Source organism: Orycteropus afer, unplaced genomic scaffold, assembly GCF_000298275.1.
Source record: "Orycteropus afer afer isolate SDZICR_OR568_19922 unplaced genomic scaffold, OryAfe1.0 scaffold00418, whole genome shotgun sequence".
Classification (NCBI taxonomy): domain Eukaryota; kingdom Metazoa; phylum Chordata; class Mammalia; order Tubulidentata; family Orycteropodidae; genus Orycteropus; species Orycteropus afer.
In genome coordinates this window covers 2,347,369-2,369,836 of record NW_006922005.1, presented here as the reverse complement: position 1 = coordinate 2,369,836, position 22,468 = coordinate 2,347,369, and the positions used below count along the sequence as shown (strand labels likewise).

The 22,468-nt window shown below is 39.9% G+C and overlaps 1 protein-coding gene across 1 annotated transcript in view; it reads right to left on the bottom strand.

The window, feature by feature from the left end:
• Positions 1–22,468, bottom strand: part of INTU (inturned planar cell polarity protein) — a 157,023-nt gene that overhangs the window by 101,714 nt on the left and 32,841 nt on the right. The window contains exon 2 of the mRNA XM_007953839.1: positions 1,921–2,459. Coding sequence (XP_007952030.1) covers positions 1,921–2,459 — 539 coding nt within the window. The remainder of the gene's footprint in view (positions 1–1,920; positions 2,460–22,468) is intronic.

Sequence of the window (22,468 nt, the reverse complement as noted above, 5' to 3'; positions counted from 1 at the left end):
GAAGGGCTGCTAATGCACAGGGAAACAGCTCAGGGGGCAGGAGAGTATGGAGGGATGGACACTGGGAAGAGGTAACTAAGGGGAGGAAGTGGGAGGGGAGCTGTTGCATTGTGGTAAACTGTGGTCAATGACATGAGACAAAGTATATGTGAACTGCTGTATAGAAAGTGAATTTGCTCTGTAAATCTTCACCCAAATCACAATTAAAAAAAGAAAGGTAGTTAAGGACCTAAGAGACTGTAACTACACATCAGCATCAGTGCCTGTTATCTATTGCTGAATATAAAACACCCAACAACTTAGTGCTTAAAACAATAACAATGATTCTCTCTCATAGCTCTGGGGTCAACTGGGCTCAAACATGTTTCTCACTCAGGTTCTTCATGGAGTTGTAGTTGGATGATGGTTAGGGCTGGAGACATCTTGAAGACTTCTTCACTTACATGTCTGGTACCTGCTGCTGCAGGGTGGCGGTGGCTGGGACCTCAGCTGGAGCTACCAGCCAGAACACCACTGACAGCCTTTTCAAGTGGCCAAAGTTCCTCACAACATGGCAATTTGATTCTATAAATGAGCATCCCCAAGAGAACCAGAAAGAAGCTGCATCACCTTTTATGATCCAATCTCACAAGTCGCACAGCACCACTTCCACTAAAGCCATAGGCCTGCCTAGAATCAAGGGGAGGGAACATAGACTGTACCTCTCCATGGCAGGGGTATCACCATTACACTGTAAGAAAACGTTGAGATCTTGTTGCAACAATTTTGGAACACACATTGCCACCGATGCTCTTCCTCCATGATTCCACAGGGTCTTCTTTATAAATACCTTCGTGAAACTGTCTATTTGTGATTCATCTCTTCCACTAAAATAGGAGTTCCTTTAGAGGAACAATTAAGGAGCTCTGGTGATATAATGCCTAAGGCATTTGATTGCTAATCAGAAGATTAGCGGTTCAAACCCACCAGTCACTCTGTGGAGGAAGACTGGGCAATCTACTTCTGTATAAAGATTTACCACCTCAGAAACACAAAGGGGTCGTTATGAGTCAGAATTGACTTGATGGCAGTGAGTTTTGGTTTTAGAGGAATAATTATATCATTATAGTAATCTTTGAACTCTTAGTAGATATTATAAAACACTAAATAGATACTAAAAAGAACAGTCATTAAATTAATGAACAAATATAATCCAGACTTAAGGTAAGACATATTTAAAAATATCTCTAAAGTATCTATAATAGCTCCTTATGTAAGTCTCATAAACTGGGTCAACTTAAAAGACTATATCAGCTTTTAAAACTGTTCATATCTTTTAAGTATCATTAATAATACACCTTCATAGTGGACTAATACATCTTTAACTGAGCAATAAGATTGCTACCAACTTAGTCAACAGTTTATGATCAGCATCTTCAAAAGGAAATTTATATCTAATACCACTATTGCTAAATATGCCAAATGAAACAGTTTAAAGCCACTCCGAGAACTTAGCACACTCAAGGGCAAACATATAATTTTAAAGTATTTTTATTCATAAATTGTATATTTTTGTATGTTATTAGACATAGGGCATTCAAACCTGAATTATCACTGTACAATCAGGCCATTTTTTTTCTCTTGTTGGCAAATATAACCAAGATAAAATAAAATTATATAACTCAAAACTTGAAAGACTTTATTAGTGAAGCTATTCCCTGGCCTTGCAAAGGGACATACATATTCAACACATTAAATGCTTATTTTAGAACACATCGCCTTGCAGCATACCATCCTTAAAAATTTCACTATACCTCAAGTGTTGTCAGTCTTCTGCCTATTAAAACTGTATATAATTTTGTTATTATCACATCCCTCACAAGGTATGATCATTTTCATTTATTTCTGCAAAAAAGGACAGATTTTCTCAGCAATACTTACCAATTAATATCTGACCACTCTTCATAGCAGATCCTCCAGGCAGTAGGCCATGAACCACAAGCCTTTCTCCATCTCCCTGTTTCCCAGTTCTTCTCCAGCTCCACTTGGTCTGATGGATAATCCCAACCAGTACTTCCAGAAGTTTGAGTTGCTCTTTTGCTTTGGTGACAGTTAGCTTTTTGGGGTTTATATAAACATTCACATCTTTGTATCTCTGCTGGACAATGACTCCTGATTTTTGATTGGACTGATGCTTTAGAATGGATACTGGCCCAGTGTCATTGCTATTTTTTTTATTACAGCGCTTGGGTAAAAGTCTTTTACTTTTCAGAATTTTGGTAAACCGTTTGAGTTTGGGTTCATATTTTTTCCCTTCTTTGTAATCATCTTCTTCAATAATAATCTCAGTTTCACTGAATCGTACATGATTCACAGTAGGTGTCTCAGGAAGGAGGCTTTCTTCCTCATCTTCACTCATCTCCAAATAAAATAGCTCTCCATTTTTCTGCACCCTGTCCAGCCATTCAGGCTTAAGGTCACTATAAAAGAGGAAAAAAAAAAAAGAGATAATCTGAACGGTAGTCCAAGATAAGAAAATAAGTTATGTCTTGGGGTTGGGGGTACAGCAAGTTAGGAGGGGGTGAAAGTTCTCTGAGTATTTCAAAGACCCTTTTCTTTTTCTTATTGTGAGCATCAGCATAATTTCCAAAAGGTGTTTTGTGGAGCCTTGAAGAAGGAAGGGGTGGGCAAGACAGAATAAAAAAGTGTAGTGATAGAAAAGAAACAAATAAAAGAGATGGCTCCCTTCTAGAATCTAAAGTTCTGTTGTTTCTATTTCAGCCACCGTGTGGTTATCGTTTATTAGATGATAATTTAAATTAGCAGTTGATTATGCAATTATATTCACAGAAGCAAATCATCTGGAAACTGTACTTGAAAACATCCTATTTGCATAGAAATTATTCAGCAAAACTGTCATATTAAAATAAAAGATAAAGCCTACCAATATTAATACATTTTAGTTATACATTAAATGAAATTTTCAAAAAATATTTACTTCACCATGAACTAAAATCCTTGCTGAAAACAATCAATTTACCATCACAGCTAATAATGATCACTAGAAGTGATCACTAGAACATCTATAATTTCAGTAAAACTCCTTTTTATGAATAATTGTAGTAAGAAAAGTTAACCATATATTACATAATTTCCCATGTGATTGTAAGGAACTTTTTACTGAGAAGTAGGCCAATGAAAAACCAAAAAATATTTCTGTTAAAATGACTGAAACTTTATTAAAAACCAAAAATACTCATCTTAAGATAACAAACCTATTATCTATTCTCCCCTGTTCACTGTTATAAAGTTATCTTTCAAATTTCTCTTTTTTAAAGTAAATGTGGTCACAGTGGAAAAACTAACATCTGAGCAGAGTCTTTTCAGAAACATGAGCTGTAATATCCTGGCGTGAAAAGGTATAATTTGTACTGTAATCATTCAATCAGAGAGAAGACATTTTTCTGTTTTCTGCAGTGTTTATTAGCAACTCTCGTACTTTTAAAAGTCAAATGTTTCCTATTAAATACTGTGATTATTAGTCCCAATAAGGTGCTATTTTATTTCTCAGCTATAAACCTAACCACTGCTCTAATCTGTGGCTGGTAATTAACAAAAGAATTTTCAACTACATATGAATGGTGTAAAAAAATAAAAGATCCATAATTTGCCCCAAATATCACAAGTATTCCTTTGATACTTTTTGGTCCCTGACATTATTCTAGGTACAAAGAATCACTTACTGCATGTTATTAGTTCTTCTGATCACACTTATCTGTAGTTGTTGTTGTTAGGTGCTGTTAAGCTGTCTCCGACTCATAGCAACCTCATGTACAACAGAACGAAACACTGGCCGGTCCTGTGCCAGCCTCACGATCCCTGCTATACCTGAGCCCATTCTTGCAGCTACAGTGTCAAACCTTCTTGTTGAAGGCCTTCCCCTTTTTCGTTGACCTTCCACTTTACCAAGTATGATATCCTTCTGCAGAGAATAGTCCCTTCTGACAACATGACCAAAGGGGTGAGACAGAAGTCTGGCCATTCTCACTTCCAAGGAGCATTCCGGCTGCACTTCTTCCAGGACAGATTTGTTAGGCCTTTTGCAGCCCATGCTACTTTCAGCATTCTTTGCCAACACCACAACTCAAAAGCATCAACTCTTCTACAGTCTTCCTTATTCACAGACCAGCTCTCACATGCATATGAGGTGACTGAAAATACCATGGTTCGGGTAAGGTGTACATTAGTCTTCAAGGAGACATCTTTGCCCTTCAGGACATTAGAGAGGTCTTTTGAAGTAGATTTGCCCAATGCTGTACATTGTCTGATCGCTTGACTGCTGCTTCTACTGGTGTTGACTATAGAGTCAAGTAATAAGAAGTCTTTGACAACTTCAATCTTGTCTCCATTTATCTTGATGCCGCTTATTGGTTCAGTTATGAGGATTTTCATTTTCTTTATATTGAGGTGTAATCCACACTGCAGACTGTAGTCTTTAATCTTCTTCAGTAAGTATTTCAAATCATCCTCATTTTCAGCAAGCAAAGTTGTGTCGTCTGTGAATCACAGGTTGTAAATGAGTCTTCCTCCAATCCTGATGTCACATTCTTCTTCATATAGTACAGCTTCTCGAATTATTTGCTCAGCATACAGAGTGAGGAAGTATGTTGAAAGGATACAACCCTGATGCACGCCTTTCCCGATTTTACACCATGCAGTACTCCCTTGTTCTGTTCGAACAACAGCCTCCTGGTCTGTGTACAGGTTTCTCACGAGCACAATGAAGTGTTCCAGAATTCCCATTCTTCTCAATGTTATCCATAATCTGTTATGAGCCACACAATCGAATGCTTTTGCATAGTCAATAAAACACATGTAAACATCTTCTTGGTATTCTTTGCTTTCAGCCAAGATCCATCTGACACCAGCAAAGATATTCCTTGTTACATGCCCTCTTCTGAATCCAGCTTCTACCTCTGGAAGTAATCTGTCAATTTATTGCTGCAACTGTTTTTGAATTATCTTCAGTAAGATTTTACTTGTGTGTGATATTAATGATATTGTTCTGTAATTTCCACATTCCATGGGATCACCTTTCTTTGAAAGGGGTACAAATATGGATCTCTTCCACTCAGCTGGCAAGGTAGTTATCTTCCAACTCTTGGCATAGCTGAGTGAGTGCCTCCAGTGTAGCATCTGTTTGTTGAAACATCTCAATGGGTATTCCATCAATTCCTGGAGCCCTGTTCTTTCCCACTTCCTTCAGTGCGTCTTTGACTTCCTTCTGTACCATTGGTTCTTGATCATACGCCACCTCCTGAAATGGATGAACATCAATCAATTCTTTTTGGTACAGTGACTCTCCATGTTCTTTTGATGTTTCCTTCACATTCAATATATTGCCCATAGAATCTTTCAATATTGCAACTCAAGGCTTAAATTTTTCTTCAGTTCTTTCAACTTGAGAAATACCAAGCATGTTCTTCCCTTTTGGTTTTCTAACTCCAGGTCTTTGCACATTTCATTATAATAACTGACTTGGTCTTCTCGAGCTGGTCTTTGAAATCTTTTGTTCAGCTCTTTTATCTTGTCATTTCTTCCATTTGCTTTAGCTACTCTCCATTCAAGGGCAATTTTCAGTCTCTTCTGACATCCATTTTGGTCTTTTCTTCCTTTCCTGTCTTTTTAATAACCTTTTGCTTTCTGCATGGATGATGTTCTTGCTATCATCCCACAATTCTACTGGTTCTCAGTCATTGGTGTTCAATGCATCAAATCTATTCTTTAGATGGTCTCTAAATTCAGGAGGGATAAAATCACAGGCATATTTTGTCTTTCATGGACTTAATTGTCTTCAATTTCAACTTGAACTTGCACATGAGCAGTTGGTGGTCTGTCCCACAGAGCCTGGCCTTATTTTGGCTGAAGATATTGAGCTTCTATATAGCCTCTTGCTACAGATGTAGTCAATCTGATTCCTGTGTACTCCATCTGGTGAAGTCCATGTGTATAGCTGCCATTGCTGTTGTTGAAAAAAGGGATTTGCAATGAATATGTCATTGGTCTCACAAAATTCTATCATGTGATCTTCATCATTATTTCTATCATGAAGGCCATATTGTTCAACTACCGGTGATTCTTCATTTCCAACTTTTGCATTACAATCATCAGTGATAATCAACACATCTTGATTGCATGCATGTTTGCTCAACTTCAGACTGCAGAAGTTAAAATCTTCAATTTATTCATCTTTGGCTTTGGTGGTTGGTGTGTAAATTTGAATAATAGTAGTATTAACTGGTCTTCTTGTAGGCATATGATATTATCCTATCACTGACAGCATTGTATTTCAGGACAGATCTTGATACCGTCTTTATAATGATGAATGCCACACCATTCCTGTTCAATATGAGCATAGTAGCTCATATGATTGTCTGATTCAAAATGGCCAAAACCAGGCCATTTCAACTCACTAATGCCTAAGATATCAAACTTTATGTGTTTCATTTCATTTTTGACAACTTCCAATTTTCCTAGAGTCATACTTTGTACTTCCTGTGCTCCAATTTTTAATGGATGTTTGCAACTGTTCCCTCTCATCTTGAGTTGTTCCACATCAGAAAATGGAGGTCCCGAAAGCTTTACTCTATCCAATTATTAAGGTTGGCTCTACTCTGAGGGGGCAGCACTTCCCCAGTCATATCTTGAGTGCCTTCCCACCTGAGGGGCTCATCTTCCAGCACTTTATCAGACGATGTTTCAGGACTATTTATAAAGTTTTCCAGTAATATACCAGACAGTGTCCCACTGCTATTCATAAGGTTTTCACCAGCCAATTCTTTGAGAAGTGGATGGTCTCTTCCTTCTTTCAAGTCTCTTAGTCTGGAAGCTCTGCTAAAACCTGTCCACCATGGGTAACTCTGCTGGCATTTAAAATACCAGTGGCATAGCCTCCAGCCTCACAGCAACACACAAACCACCACAGTATGACATACTGACAGACAAGTTTGTCTCCTTTAGCTGTTCTGTGGTAGTTAAGTTTGTGTGTCAACTTGGCTAGGCCTAGTTGAGTGGCTAGGCAGCTGGATGTGGGATTCTCCATAAGACTGGTAATCAACTCCATGGTGGAATCTACTGTGAGCAGCTGAGTAGCTGTATTAGGGAATGTGGTCTGCTTCCTGTATATAAGCAGAAGCCTTGGGAATGGTCTCTAGCATATGGCATGTTTGAACCCTACATGGAGCCATGTTGTTGTTCAGCAGCTTGCCATGCTCTGCTGACTTTGGGACTTTCAATGGACTTGAATTAATGGCCTCCTGTGGTTTGGTAACATTGGGACTGTGCCATTTTATTATTAACAACCTTGGGCTTGTTAGTCTCAGCAGCCAGTAGCTGCCTGAGTGAAGAGATGCCTCTAGCTTCAGTGGGCCGGAAGCAAGAGGCAGAGCTGAAACCCAAGATTGAAGGGCTTTCACCCAGCCCCTAGAGTCTGGCACTTTGAACTCGGACTTCTAGACTCCCCAACTGTAAGAGAATAAACTCCTGTTTGTTACGGCCATTCCATTTGTGGTATACTCCTGTCAGAGTAGCACTAGGTAACCAGAACATGTTCCAAACTTCTCTGTTCACTTCCTGGTCTCTCTCAGCTGCTCTGAACCTGCCAGCTGCCTCTCCTGGCCTGCACCTTCCAGGCTGCTCCAAAGCCACCGCACAGCCTCTCCTCCTGGTTCCCGCCTTCTGGGCACTCCAAACCCAATGCACTGCCTCTCCTCCTGGGTCTAGCCTTCTGAGCTGCTCCAAACCTGCCACGCCGCCTCTCGGTTCCTGCCTTCCGGGCCACTCCAGATTAAATATTGTTTACAGTAGTAATCAATATTTAATAACTCTGCAGTTCTACTCTGAATTCAGATAGAGTCTAAATAACTGTGTGCCCATCATAACAATTCAGATAACAATGTACCACAATTTTATCATAATAAACTATGGATATTATATACTAATTACTTATCAAGATATATATAAATTTTAAAACTGAATAAATTTATCTGCCTTCTATCTCTCATTCTTGTAATCTGGTATATTATTTGCATTAGAGATATGCAACCCCAAAAAAACATTTTTTTCTATTCTGCTAAAATGAAGATGGTTCATTTTAATCTCTAAAATTTGAATGTGAAATCACTTTTTGGTTATGAGTCAAAAATACATGAAAGTGGGAGATGAGGGCAGTAGCATTCAATTGCAGAGCAAATAAACATGCAAGATACTGTGTTAACTGCCAGAATTACAATGATGAAAATGTCAGTTTCTGCCTTTGTCTACTAGGGAAGAGAAACTAAGAAAGAATTCATGACATTTGCAAAGTAAGTGCAAGACATAGACATATAAGAGACCCACCTAATGCTACCTAACTTAGCTTGGGGTTGAGAGTGAGGGCAAGGAAGACTTTCTAGTAAAAGAGACCAAAGAAATGGGTTTTGTTTATGTGTGTGTGTGTGTGTGTGTGTGTACGCATGCTCGGGGAGAAAACTTGGGGGCAGCTGAAAGGAAAGAAGAAAAAATTCCAAGCAGAAGCAATAGTATAAGCAAAAGCCTTGAGGGACAATGTCCATGGCCAATTTGAAGAATTCCAGGTTGCCAGAACCTATTATGTGAGCAGAATGACAGAAGAAATCAAGCAGTCTTGGCCTTTTGACCATGGCAAGGTGTTTGGATTTAATAATGTAGGTAAGAGGGCATCGATGAAGAGTTTAAGGTAGAAGGTTTACATGTCAGATATACTTAGATAGACCTACTATGGCAAGGAAATAGAAGATGGATTTGAAGTAGACAAGACTGAAGGATCTGTTAGAAGGTTGCTTCAGAACTCCAGATAAAGATGGTGAGAGACTACACTAAGTCAATGTAGCAAGAGGAAAGTAGCAAAAACACTTGAAAACATGCTTGAAAATCACCAGAAGTTTAAAATCGATTAGGTGGTGAGGGATTTCTGGCAAGATGGTGGAAGAGCCAGACAAGCTATGCAGACCCTCTACAACAAAGAAATAAGAAACCAATTGGAACATATTCAGAAGGCAATCCTGGAACCATGAGCTTCAAAGGGAAGGATACAGAACTGGATTAAATAGTGACTAGTAGAAAAAACTGAATGAACACAGAGAATAAAGAAACAAATGAAGCTGTGGACTATTGGCTGGTCTGATGGTGTGACCAACTGAACATTTACAAGCAGTGTTCTGATCCAGGCAGCAACCTGATAATCAGCTTCATTTGTTGCTGGTTCTCTAATGCTGCTATCATAGAAATACCACAAGTGGATGGCTTTAACAAACAGTAATTTATGACAAAAGAAGTCAAGCAGTCATGGTCTTTTGACCATGGCAAGGTGTTTGGATTTACAGTTTAGGAGGCTAGAAGTCAAAATTCAGAGTGCTGCCTCTATGGGCTGGGTGAAGGGCCCTTGACCTTGGGCTTTAGCTCTGCCTCTTATTCCAGGCCCACTGGAGATGCAGGTGTCTTCTAACTCAGCTGCTGGCTGCTGAGGCTGATGAACCCAAGGTCAGCAGGTAAAATGGCACAGTCCCAAGATTGGTGGGCAAGAGCGCAGGCCACTGGTTTAAGTCCAGGAACAAGCCCATGATTGGCAGGCAACATGGCAGGCCACTGGTTCAAGTCCAGGAACACTCCCAAGATTGACAGGCAACATAGCAGTCCACTGGTCAAGTCCAGGAAGTGGAGATAAAGACCCAAACACAGGATTCAAATGTGCCAAAAAGCTAGAGCTCTTTCTCAAAGCTCCCCTATATATACTGGAAGCAGGGCACATCCCCAAGGCAACTCCCTTTCAACTGATTAGGTGCTCACAGCAGATTCCACCATGGAGGTCATTACAATTTCATCATGGGGAATAATTACATCTAGTTGCCAAGCCACTCAAAACCATGGCCCAGTCAAGTTGACATACAACCTTAGCCACCACATTTGCCAAGTACTGCATAAGCAACCACACTGTGGGTGATGACTAAAAAAGTGCAATTTTCACTGTGTTCCCCATACTCTCACAGTGAACAGAGATGTGGCCATCCTCCACCCCATCCACCTCCTGGACTAGCAGAAATTCCATACCTAACTGGACCAGGTGCCCTGCCACCACCTGCCTTTTGGGCAGGGAAGGACTGGTCCCAGGACTAGGCACCCCATTCCCAGATACCTTATGGGACAGTAGGAATTTTTTCTGAGACCAGGTACCCTATATCCAGCTGGCTATTGGGACAGCAGACATTTTTTCTGGGAATGGGACAGTGTGCCCAGTGATCTTTTGAAACACCAGTAATTTTGTCTGGGATGAAACACCTTGCCCACAGCTCTTTTTGGGCCAGCAGGTACCTCCTTTAGAAATAGTTGCCTTGCTCTCAATCACCCTTTGGACTGGCAGCAACTTTTTCTGGACCCAGGCACCCTGCCCCCCAGACATTTTCCAGACTAGCAGGAACAGATCTGAGATGAGGTGCACTGCCTCTAGTTGCCTTCTCCATAGATAAGTACTAGTTCCAAGTTCAGCCATGCTGCTCCTAGTGGCATAGTGGACTGGCAGGAACTTTTGCTGGGACAAGACACTCTACCCAAATCCCTTTTTGGGATGGCAGTAACTTTTTCTGGGTATAAGGGCCTTGTACCTAGCTACTTTTTGGGACAGCAGGAACTTTATCTGAGATCAGATGCCCTTTTCCAAGCTCCTTTTTTAGTTGGCAGAGATTCCTTCTGGGACCAGGTGCCTTGCTCCCACCAGCCAATTAGGCCAGCAGGAACATTTTCCAGGTGCTGGTACCCTGCCCCCAGACATCTTCTTGGTCAGCAGAAACTCATCAGAGATTAAGCGCCCTGTCCCCTGTTGCCTTCTGGTAGATGGGAACTAGTACCAGGACAAGGTGCCATGCTCCCCACCACCTTCTTGGCCAGCAGGAATACAGTGAGGATGCCCTGCCCTGTCAATTGTCTTTCTTTTTTTAAATTATTCTTTTTTATCCTCTTCTTTATTTTTTTCTTTACCTTCTGTTTTATTTTATTTTTTGGCCCTTTTCCTGATTCCCTTCTTTTTTGTTTCTTTTCTTCTTTTTCTCTTTTCATTTTTCCTATCCCTTGTTTTCACTTCTGCATTTTTCTTATTTTTCCTTTACTATTCTTTCTCTCTTGTTCTCTTTACTCCTACCTCATATATTGCATGTTTTTTTCTTTTTCTCTTTGTCCTTTTTTCCTTTTTGAAATTTTTCTATTCACTTAGTTCTTTTACTTTTGTAGTTGTTGTTTGTTTACACTTTGTTTTTTTTTTTTTCATTCTTCTGTTAATTTTTTTTTCCTCTCACTGGGTGGGAGGCAACAATTGTGCCCACACAACCCAGCTACATGTGTACCTCCTGGAGCCCCACCCAATGGGTGGCAGCCACATCTGCTTCTGCAGCAACTGATCAATGACAGACTTCAGCCACTACCAACCCAACCTGCCCTCAACTTCTCTACATAAACAGCTAACAGAGATCTATGCAAACATAATCATCCTCTATTATATCCACCAGGAGACAGATGGTGAGTGCCTAAGTGCTGCCAAACTAGTGAACAGAGTAGCATACCAGCCCTGCTCAGTCAGATATAACAAAACAAAATAAAGCCAAAAAAAAAAAAAAAAAGATGAAGAAGAAAAAAAAAAAAAAAAGCCCTGGGCAAATCACACCAACATACAATCATTAATTAAATATAAATACAATGACATCATAATGTCTTGGAGACAAGTGACATCCCAGTTCACAAAAAGAAGATAAAGCAGTATAAACAAGGAACCAGAATACAGAGTCAGAGCCAGAGAACCTCCCTGAGGAAGAAATGGTACAGGAACTACCTGATAAGAAGTTCAAGAGAATTATATTTAGATACTTTCAACAGATTGAGAGACAAGCCAAGGAAAAACTGACAAAATCAAGGAATATACTGACAAAATTAAGGAAAACAGACAAAAGTTTAGAAAATTTAGGAAAATAATACAACAACAAACTGACAAAATAAATGAAAAATGGGAAACCATACAAAAACAGCAAATAGACATCTAGAAGATTAATACTAAGATTTCAGAAACAGATCACATTGAAAAGCCAAAGTAATAGAATCAAAGGAATAAAATCAATTCTGGAAGATAGAATTAGTGAGATTGGAGACAAATCTCTCAGTACTACTTTGTTAAGGGAACAATCAGAAAAAATATTAAAAAAAAAAAAAAAAGAAATCCTAAGATTTAGGTGAGACACCATCAAGAGGAGTAACTTATGTGTGACTGGAATTCCAGAACAGGAAAAGACAAATAAAGCTACATACAAAATTGTCAAAGATTTGTTAGAACTGAACTTACCCAATACAGAAAAAAATGAGAATATATCTGTGGTAGTTATGGCTGTGTGTCAACTTGGCTGGGCCTGTTTGAGTGCCTGGGCAGATGGTGGTGGTTATTCCCCATGATGAGACTGGCAATCAGATCCATGGTGGGATCTACCACAAGCCACCGAGTAGCTGCTTTAGAGATGTGGTCTGCTTTCCATATATAAGCAACAGCTTTGGGAATGGTCTCTAGCTTATGGCATGCTTGAACTCTGCATGTAGTCATGTCATTGTTCAGCAGCCTGCCATTCTCTGCTGATCTTGGAACGTCCAGGGGACTTGAATCAATGGCCTGCTGTGTGGTTTGGTAACATGGGGACTGTGCCATTTTATTTGTCGACCTTGGGCTTGTTAGCTTCAGCAGCCTGTAGCTGCCTGAGTGAAGAGATGCATCTAGCTTCAGTGGGCTGGAAGCAGAAGGCAGAGCTGAAACCTAAGGTTGAGGGGCTTTCATCCACCCCTTAGAGCTGGCACTATATGATTAATATCACATGCAAGTAAAATTTTGCTGAAGATAATTCAAAAATGGTTGCAGCAATATATTGACAGGGAACTTCCAGAAATACAAGCTGGATTCAGAAGACAACATGGAATGAGGGATGTCACTGCTGATGTTAGAGGGATCCTGGCTAAAAGCAAAGAATTCCAGGAAGATGTTTACTTGTGTTTTATTGTCTAAGCACAAACATTCAACTGTGTGGATCATAAAAAAAATTATGGATAATATTGAGAAGAATGGGAATTCCAGAACACTTCATTGTGCTCATGAGGAACCTGTACATAGATCAGGAGGCTGTCATTCAAACAGAACAAGGGGTTACTACATGGTTTAAAATCAAGAAGGGAGTGCATCAGGGTTGTATCATTTTACAATACTTATTCAATCTGCATGCTGAGCAAATAATCTGAGAAGCTGGACTACATGAAGAAGAACGTGGCATCAGGATTGGAGGAAGCTTCATTAACAACCTGCGATACACAGATGACACAACTTTACTTGCTGAAAGTGAGGATGACTTGAAGCACTTACTGGTGAAGAATGAAGACTACAGTCTGCAGTATGGATTACATCTTAATACATAAACAAAAATCTTCACAACTGGACCAATAAGCAGCATCACGATCACTGAAGAAAAAATTGAAGTAGTCAAAGACTTCGTTACTTGGTTATATAATCAACAGCAATGGAAGCAGCAGTCAAGACATCAGACAACGTATTACATTGGGCAAATCTGCTGCAAAAGACCTCTTTCAAGTGCTGAAGAGCAAAGATACCTCCTTGAAGACTAAGGTGCATCTGATGCAAGCCATGGTATTTTCAATCGCCTCTTATGCATGTGAGAGCTGGACAATGAAAAGGACTGAAGAAGAGTTGACACTTTTGAGTTGTGGTCTTGGCAAAGAATTCTGAGAGTACCTGGAACTGCAAAAAGAATTAACAAATCGATCCTCGAAGAAGTTGAGCTGGAACACTCCTTGGAAGCAAGAATGGCCAGACTTCATCTCACCTACTTTGGTCATGTTGTCAGAAGGGATCATTCCCTGGAGAAGGATATCATGCTTCATAAAGTGAAGGGTCAACAAAAAAGGGGAGAGCTCTCAACAAGATGGACTGGCACAGTGCCTACAACAATGAGCTCAGGTATAGCAAGGATCGTGGATTGGCACAGGACCAGGCAGTGTTTCATTCTGCTGTGCATAGGGTCAATATGAGTCGGAGACTAACAACAACTATAATGTGCAATGCGTAATGTGCTGATGTTATCATTTTCAGAAGGAGCAGTTGGTGCAGTGGTTAAGCATTTGGCTAACAGAAAGGTCAGCAGCTCAAAGTTACCTGCTGCTCTGTGGGAGAAAGAGTGGCAGTCTGTTTCCATAAAGATTTTCAGTCTTTGAAACTTTATGGGACAGTTCTTGTTTGTTGTATATGGTCGCTAGACGTCAGTATGGAGTCGACAGCAGTAGGGTTGGTTTTGGCATCATTTTCATATGTTTACCTCACAAATGTTCAATTTTATATTTTAATGTTCAAAACACTGCCACACAGAAGGTTATGGCCTGGTTTACACTAATGTTGGTGTTGGTTTTGGGAGACCTAACAGAAAGTTGGGCAATGTTCAACTCTACCCAACATTTGACAATTGAACTGCTCATGTGCCTGAAGCCTTTATGACTCCAACTTTACTATTATGACACAGATGTGTACGTCATTGTAGGCCAGGACTACAGCATGACCTTATTCAGTGTTTCATACCATTAGAAGCATCAGTTGTTAATCTGAAGCTGAACTGTTCAAGTTTCTCTAAATGTAACACCTACATATTGTTATACACTCCTAACAGGTCTAGCAAATGAAGTCATGCCACTAAAAATTCTAATCCAGGTGAAGAAGGCTTTAGACATGGATATAAAGATGAAGATTATTAAGGCCTATGATAATTGAAAGAAAGTCAGTGAAACAGCACATGAGGAAGGACTATCTACCCTTTCAATAATCATTAAGGTTAAGAACAGGATTTTGTAAGCAGTTAAAGGAGTGATCGCATAATATTGACAATTTTAACAAAGAAGAGACAACGATCAATCCATGAGATGGAGAAGCTTTTGATGAGCTGGATAGAAGACTAAATCCAGAAGAGGATTCCTATGAATTAGCTAATAATTGAAATGGCAGCATGTAGCCTTTTTGAAACCCTGAAGGAACAGAAGAGGAGACTACCATGAGTTTTTCAATGCCAGCAAGGATTGGTTTCAATGCTTCAAATGCAGATTTGGTTTACATAATGTGCATATAACTGTAGAAACAGGAAGCACCGATGTGGAACAGCTCACAGATCAAGAAGAAGGGAAACCGACAGATCATGACTTAAAGGATTTTGAGAAGGAAAGAAATGTTAAAGAAGAAAGAAATAATGAGGAAGAAAGAGAGATACTGGCAAAAAATTTTACAGTAAAAGGATTAGCTGAAGTTTTTTCCAAACTAAATCAGGAGCTTCACTTACTTGAAACATAGACCCAAACACTGATTGCTTTGTTAGTCAATAGGCAGTTTCTGGAAGCAGTGAGACATAACTGAAATATATGAAGAGAAAAAGAAAAGGACCATACAGACAGCTCTCACTAATAGAAATGCCATCCCCATTCCCAGGGATAATCCAGATGATCTAGAACCTTCCTTAAGTGGAGTTATAACCACAAAATGCCAATATGGTTTAATTCTTCTTCATCACTGGAATAAATTTTTATGATTTGTGTATTATATACATATGCACTAAAATAGAGCTGTAAGTTCTATGTAATGCTTCTGCAAGGAGGCAGCATCTTCTGACCTCCTCTAACTCCACAAAAGGAAGACAGAATCACCACCAGTGCAAGGTCTGTTCCTATGAGGCCAGACATGCCACCACCCTACAGCTCTCTTACTAACCTTGACACCAACCATCCCTCATGTGGCACCCACTACTTTTCTGCTGGGTTCGATAATTTGCTGCAGTGGCCACACAGAATTCAGAGACTGTGGGATTTATTAGGGGAGCAACAGGCTACAATTCAAGTTCAGGAACATGCTCAGTCTCTCTCAGCAGGCCATCTCTCTCAGCTGGCAGTCTCTCTCATCTCTCTCTCAGTAGCATGTCTCTCTTTCAGCAGCACATCTCTCTCTCAGCGCCACATCTCTCTCTCACCAAGTGTGTTTCTCTCAGCAGTGTGTCTCTCAGCCAGCAGGAGAGAGATGCTCTTCTCTTCTGCATCTGGGAGGGCTCATTTTAAGCCTGCAGAGTGGCCAAAACCAACCAATCCCAACATCAGAGTTCTACACACCTGAGAGAGAGCAAACTTCCCAAAGGATTACTTTGTGCTGTTTCAGGTGGATGACTTTAACAAGCAGCTACTCAGCTGCTCACAGCAAAGTGGGAGTTACAAAGGCTGTGGCTAGAAAATCCATACCATGTAATTTACTACACCACAGCTTCCAACCCCCAAAGACAAATAAAATCAAATGTATAAGGATACTGATAATAAAAATCAAAAAATAAAATAAAATAATATAGGTATTCAACTTACAACAGAACTGACTTATGATAGAGTTATTGGAATGGAACCCTATCACAAGTCATGAACTACCTGTATGTGTGTGTTTGTATAAATAGGTATAGATATTATACTGTACACACACACACACACATACACATATAATATTCACCTTTGTCTCTTCTCTGGGGGAAAGATGAGGCAGGCTGATTCCGTAAAGATTACAGCATTGGAAACTCCGTGGGGCAATGCTACTCTGTCTTCTAGGGTTTCTGAGTTGGAATCAACTTGATGGCAATGGATTTATCTTTCCTCACTTAACAATACAGTTTGGAAATCACTCTAGGTCAATTAATTCTTTTAATGGGATGTATCACATGCAGTCATTCACCTATGGATAAGCTTGGTGCTCATTTGTTGTTTGTTTTTTAACAGACAATGTTATAGTAACCATCCTTATGTGTTATGCATATACATAGGTCTTTATCCAAAAGGCTATACCAATGCACATTTCCACTAGCAATGTATGAGATCCATTTCTTTAATCCCTAAGTTTTAAAAAACACTTTAAGAAGAGGAAGATAATATTTTTAAAAGTAAGAAATTAAAAGGAGGAGGGTAATAAAGATAGAAAGAAATAAAGGCTAGAAAATGCACATAAGTGACTCCAGAGAGGGAGGTAACAAGTACAGTAAAAAGCAAAGGGATCGAAAAGTCACAAAGACCTGGTTTCAAATTCTGTTCTATTGCAATTTTTAACCTTTCTAAGCTTTAGTTGTTCTCTTCTAGAAAACAGATTATAGTGACCTTACAATGCAGTTATTACCAGTAATAAAATAATGTTTTTCTTGCTCAACAGAGACAAAACCGTAGAGAAAACTAACCTTTATGAGATACAGTTCTTCTTCTATACTTTTCTAACCTCTGGCATTAAATGAAGATGTCTCCAATGACCTCTACTTGGCAGACTCCAGGCTAGGTGCCAGTGACAGAAGGAGCAAAACTAGAAGGCCTGCTTCAAAGGCCCTACATTCAGTATTCCTGCAATGTTCCTTATTCCTACTCTGGAAGATTTCCTAGTTATATAATCAAGAGCATAACTGATTAGTGTGCTAAGAAGTTTGAACAAAGTTCTATGAACTGTATTCCAAACGTGGTTCTACTAGAAGGATGGCAGCTAAGAAAAAAAAAAAAAAAAAAACCTTTTATTGAAACTATTTATTAATAACAAAGTTAAAGAAATCATTAATATATGTAGTTAATCCTCCCTCCAAGAGGTGAAGCTTAATCTTTCTTATCCTTGAGTGTAGCCTTAGTGACTGGCTTCCAAAAAACAGAGTAGAGAAAGGGGAAAAACTAACTTTATAGTGAAGAGATCTGGCAGACATTACCTTAACCAAATGACTGAGATTATGAAAAACAAGACTGAGCAACTGTCACAGACCAGAGGAGGCTACAGAGACATGATGACTAAATGCAATGTGATATCCTGGATCGGATCCTGGAACAAAAAAAGTATATTAATGGAAAGTGGTAAAATTAGTGGAAAGGACATTAGCGGAAAGTCTAGACTTTAATTAATAGTATTACATTGATGGTAGTTTCTTTGTTTTGATAAATATATAATGGTTGTGTTAAGATGTTAACATTAGGGAAAAGTGGGTAAAGGATATGTGAGAACTCTGTACTGTATTTGCAATTCTTCTGTAAATTTAAACGTATTCCAAAGTGAAAGTTTATTTAAAAAACAAACGTTTTAGTTATCTAGTGCTGCTATAACAATAATACTGCAAGTGGATGGCTTTAACAAACAGGAGTTTATTCACTTACAGTTTTGGAGGCTAGAAGTCCAAGTTCAAAGTTCCAAGCTCCAGGGGCTGGGTGAAAGCCCCTTGACCTTGGGCTTCAGCTCTGCCTCTTGCTCCTGGCCCACTGGAGCTAAAGGTATCTCTTCACTCAGGCAGCTGCTGGCTGCTGAAGCTATCAAGCCAAAGGTTGACAAACAAAATGTCACAGTCCCAACATTACCAAACAACATGACACGTCACTAAGTTCAAGTCCAGAGACAGTTCCAAGATTGGCAGAAAACATGGCAGGCTGCTAAATGAAGACTTGGCTACATGCAGGGTCCTAGCGTGCCAAAAAGCTGCAGAGACCTTTCTCAAAACTTCTCCCTATGTTCTGGAAGCAGATCATATCCCTAAGGCAGCTACTCAATTGCTCCAGTAGATTCCACCATAGAGTTGACTGATTACCAATCTCATCATGGGGAATAACTACCACCAGCTGTCCAGCCACTCAAATCCAGCCCCAGCCAAGGTGACACATAACCTTAACTACCACAACAAACAAATTTAAAGGAATTAAATCTAGCCATTTTAATTTAGATTTTTGTAATATATGGATCACATCAGTCAGTACTAACATACTTTCAACACTTCCTGAGAACATCTGGAATTAGCTGCAAAATTCTTACCAAGTAAATGTCTTGCAGTTTTAGTTCAATGAGATTTTGTTCTATTTATTCTGTTTTGCTCTAAACAGAGATAACTGTATTTTTGTAACCTGCTTTCAAATTTTGAGTGCACATTAGTTTTCAAAGCCCTAAATGATGTGTTCACTCTAAAAAACTCACTGCTGTCGAGTCGGATCCAACATAGCAACTCCTTCTTGGGTTTCTGGGGCAGTATCACTATGAAAGTAGATCCCCAATCTTCCTTCTGAGGAGCAGCTGGTAAGTTCGAACCTCCAGCCTTCTGGTTAGCAGTCAAATGCTTTAGGCACTATAACTGTATTTTTATCACCTGCTTTCAAATTTTGAGTGCACATTAGTTTTCAAAGCCCTAGATGATGTGTTAAATATGAGCAGAGTCCTTTCCACTCAAAGAAACCCTTAAAACCAAAAAAATCCCAAACACACTGCCATCTAGTCAGGTCCAACTCATAGTGACCCCTCCTTGGGTTTCCGAGGCAATATCACTATGGAAGTAGATTGCCCAACTTGGTAATTTGCAAATAAGCCAGTTTACATAAATAGGCTATAACATAAATATAGTAAAGAAAACGAACTTTAGGTAATGCTTAAAAAATCTCTTAATTCCTAATGTATTCAAGAATTCTAGGTCGATAGTAATTTTTTTTTTCTTCCCCTCTAAAAGTTATTTGAATCTCTTAGGTCTTTATAGGAGCTCTGGTGGTGTAGTGCCTAAGGCACTTGACTGCTAACCAGAAGGCTGGCAGTTCAAACCCACCAGACACTCCTCGGGAGGAAGGTCGGACAATCCACATCTGTAGTGATACTGCCCCAGAAACCCAAGGAGGGATCGCTATGAGTCCAATCTGACTCGACAGCAGTGAGTTTGGTTTTTGGTTTGGTTTTAGGCCATTATTTGCAATCGTGCCAGATTTTTCATCAATTGAAACAGTATGGTAAAATTTTTAACAACCACAAGAAAAAAATTATAAAATAGTCCATGGATTTCTGGCAAGATGACAAAATAGGCAGAAGAGCTCTATAGAACCTCTGCAACAAAGAAATGAGAAGCCAATTAAAACAGATACAGAAGATAATCATGGAACCCTGAGCTTTGTATGGAAGGATAAAGGAGTGGATTAAATATCAACTAGTAGAAGAACCTGAATGAAAACAGTGAATAAGGAGACAAATGGAGACTGCTGGCTGTCCTGATGACACAGCCAATTTGAATATTTACAGTTGGTGTTCTGATCCAGGCAGCAACCTAAAAAATCGACTCTGCTTGCCAAGGACTGCCTGGGCAATTGCACTGGTGGCTGGCGACTAGAAAGGAAAACAGGGAATAAAGAAACAAAAAGAGATGTGGACTGTTTGCTGTCCTGAGGACGTGGCCATTTTGAATATTTTCAAGCAGCATTACTGATCCAGGCAGCAAACTAAGAATAGGCTCCAATTCTGAGGAGAGCTTGGGCAACGACACTGGAGGCTGACAATTAGAAAGGTGTGACATTACCCTTGGTATCCTTGTGCCTCAGACCCGCTTGGTGAACAGAGGTGTGGTCATCCCCCACTTCCACCCACCTTCTGGACTGGCAGAAATTTTATCTGGATCTGGGCACCCTGCAACCAACTGCCTTCTGGATGGCAGGAACTGGTGCCAGTACTGGCTACTCTGTTCCCAGACACCTTCTAGGCCAGTAGCAATTTTTTTCTGAGTCCAGATACCCTATATCCTGCAAGCTTTGGGGACAGAAGGAACTTTTTTTTTTTTCTGGGAAAGGGACATTGCCCCAGTTACCTTTTGAGATAGCAGGAATTTTATCTAGGTCTACAAGACCTATCCACAGCTGCTTTTTCAATCAGCTAGAATTCCTTCTGCAACCAGGTGTCTTGCTCTCAATCACCTTTTGGACTGGCTGAAACTTTTTTTGGGGTCCAGAAGCCCTGTCAACAGACACTGGTTGAATCAACAGGAAACAGTTTGAAATCAAGTACCCTGCCCTCAACTGGATTCTGGGTACATAGAAACTAGCTCCAAGATGTGGCCCTGCTCCCCACAACATTTTGGGCTGGCAAGAACTTTTTCTGGGTCCTATACTAAGCCCCCTTTGAAGAGTGTGGGGGGACTTTTTCTGGTAGTAGGGGCCCTAAGCCAAGCTGCCTTTTGGGACAGAAGGAACTTTTTCTGAGACCAGTACCCTATCCCCTCCCACATTCTGAGCTGGCAGAAGTTCATTCTGAAACCAGTTATCTTGCTCTCACCACTGTTTGGGCTGGCAGAACTTTTTCTAGGTCCAGATACTTTGCCTTTAGACATCTTCTGGGTCAAGAGAACTCTTCTAATATCAGGTTTACTGCCCCAGTTCCTTTCTGGGCAGGTGGGATCTAGTACCAAGAGCAGGTGCTCTGCTTCTCATTGACCACTTGACCAGCAGAAATAGAGCCTGAGTGCCCTGCCCAGTTTTGTTTATGTTTGTTTTAAAATTATTCTCTTTTTCTTCTTTTCTTTTTATTTTTTTCACTTTCCTTTCCCTGGTTCTCCCCACTCCCTGGTTCTCTTTTCTTTCTCTTTCAGTTGCTCCCATCCCTTGTTTTTCTTTTCTTTTGTGTGTGTTTTTCTCATTTTTTTATTATTCTTTTTCTCTTGCTTTCTTCTCTTATGTCCCCCCTCCCCACATACTGTGTTTGTTTGTTTTCTCCTCTTTGTCCTTCTTTTCAAATTTTTCTTTTCATTTATTGCCTCTTCTTTTTTTGTGTGATTGTTGTGGTTTGTTTATATAGTTTGTGGTTTTTGTTCTTGCTTTTATTTTTTTGGTGTTTTTTGTTTGTTTGTTTCTTATTTTGTTTAACTGAGTGAGAGACAGCAACCATGCCACATGACCTAACCACACCCATACCTCCTGCAGCCCTACCCACTGGTGAAGGCCAAAATGGCTTCTGCACCAAGTGGTCAATGATTGATGGCGGCCAATATTAGACAAATACACTCTCATCTGCTTTACACACACAGCTGACAAAGATCTGGGCACACACACACACATTCTCTATTATGCTCACCAGGAGACAGGTGGTGAGTGCCTAAGTGCTGCTAAACTATGAAACTAACTAAATATAGTAGAAATATAAACACAATGATATCACAATGTCTTAGAAACAAGTGAGCATGCCAGTTCACACAAAGAAGCAAGATAAATTAGTACAAACAAGGGACTAGGATACAGACCCAGAAAAACCTCCCTGAGGAGAAGCGACATTAGAACTGCCTGATAAGGAATTCAAAAGAATTATGGGAGCTCTGATGGCATAGTCTCTAAGGCATTGACTGCTAACCAGAAGGCTGGTGGTTCAAACCTACCAGCCACTCCTTGGAAGGAAGACTGGGCAATCTACTTCCGTAGAGATACCGCCCAGGAAACCCAAGGAGGGGTTGCTATGAGTTAGAATAAACTTGACAGCAGTGAGTTTGCGGTTTTTTTGATATTTAGGTACCTTCAAAGGATTGAGAGATAGAACAAGGAAAACAATGATAAAATTAAGGAAAGCACAGACAAAACTCTAGAG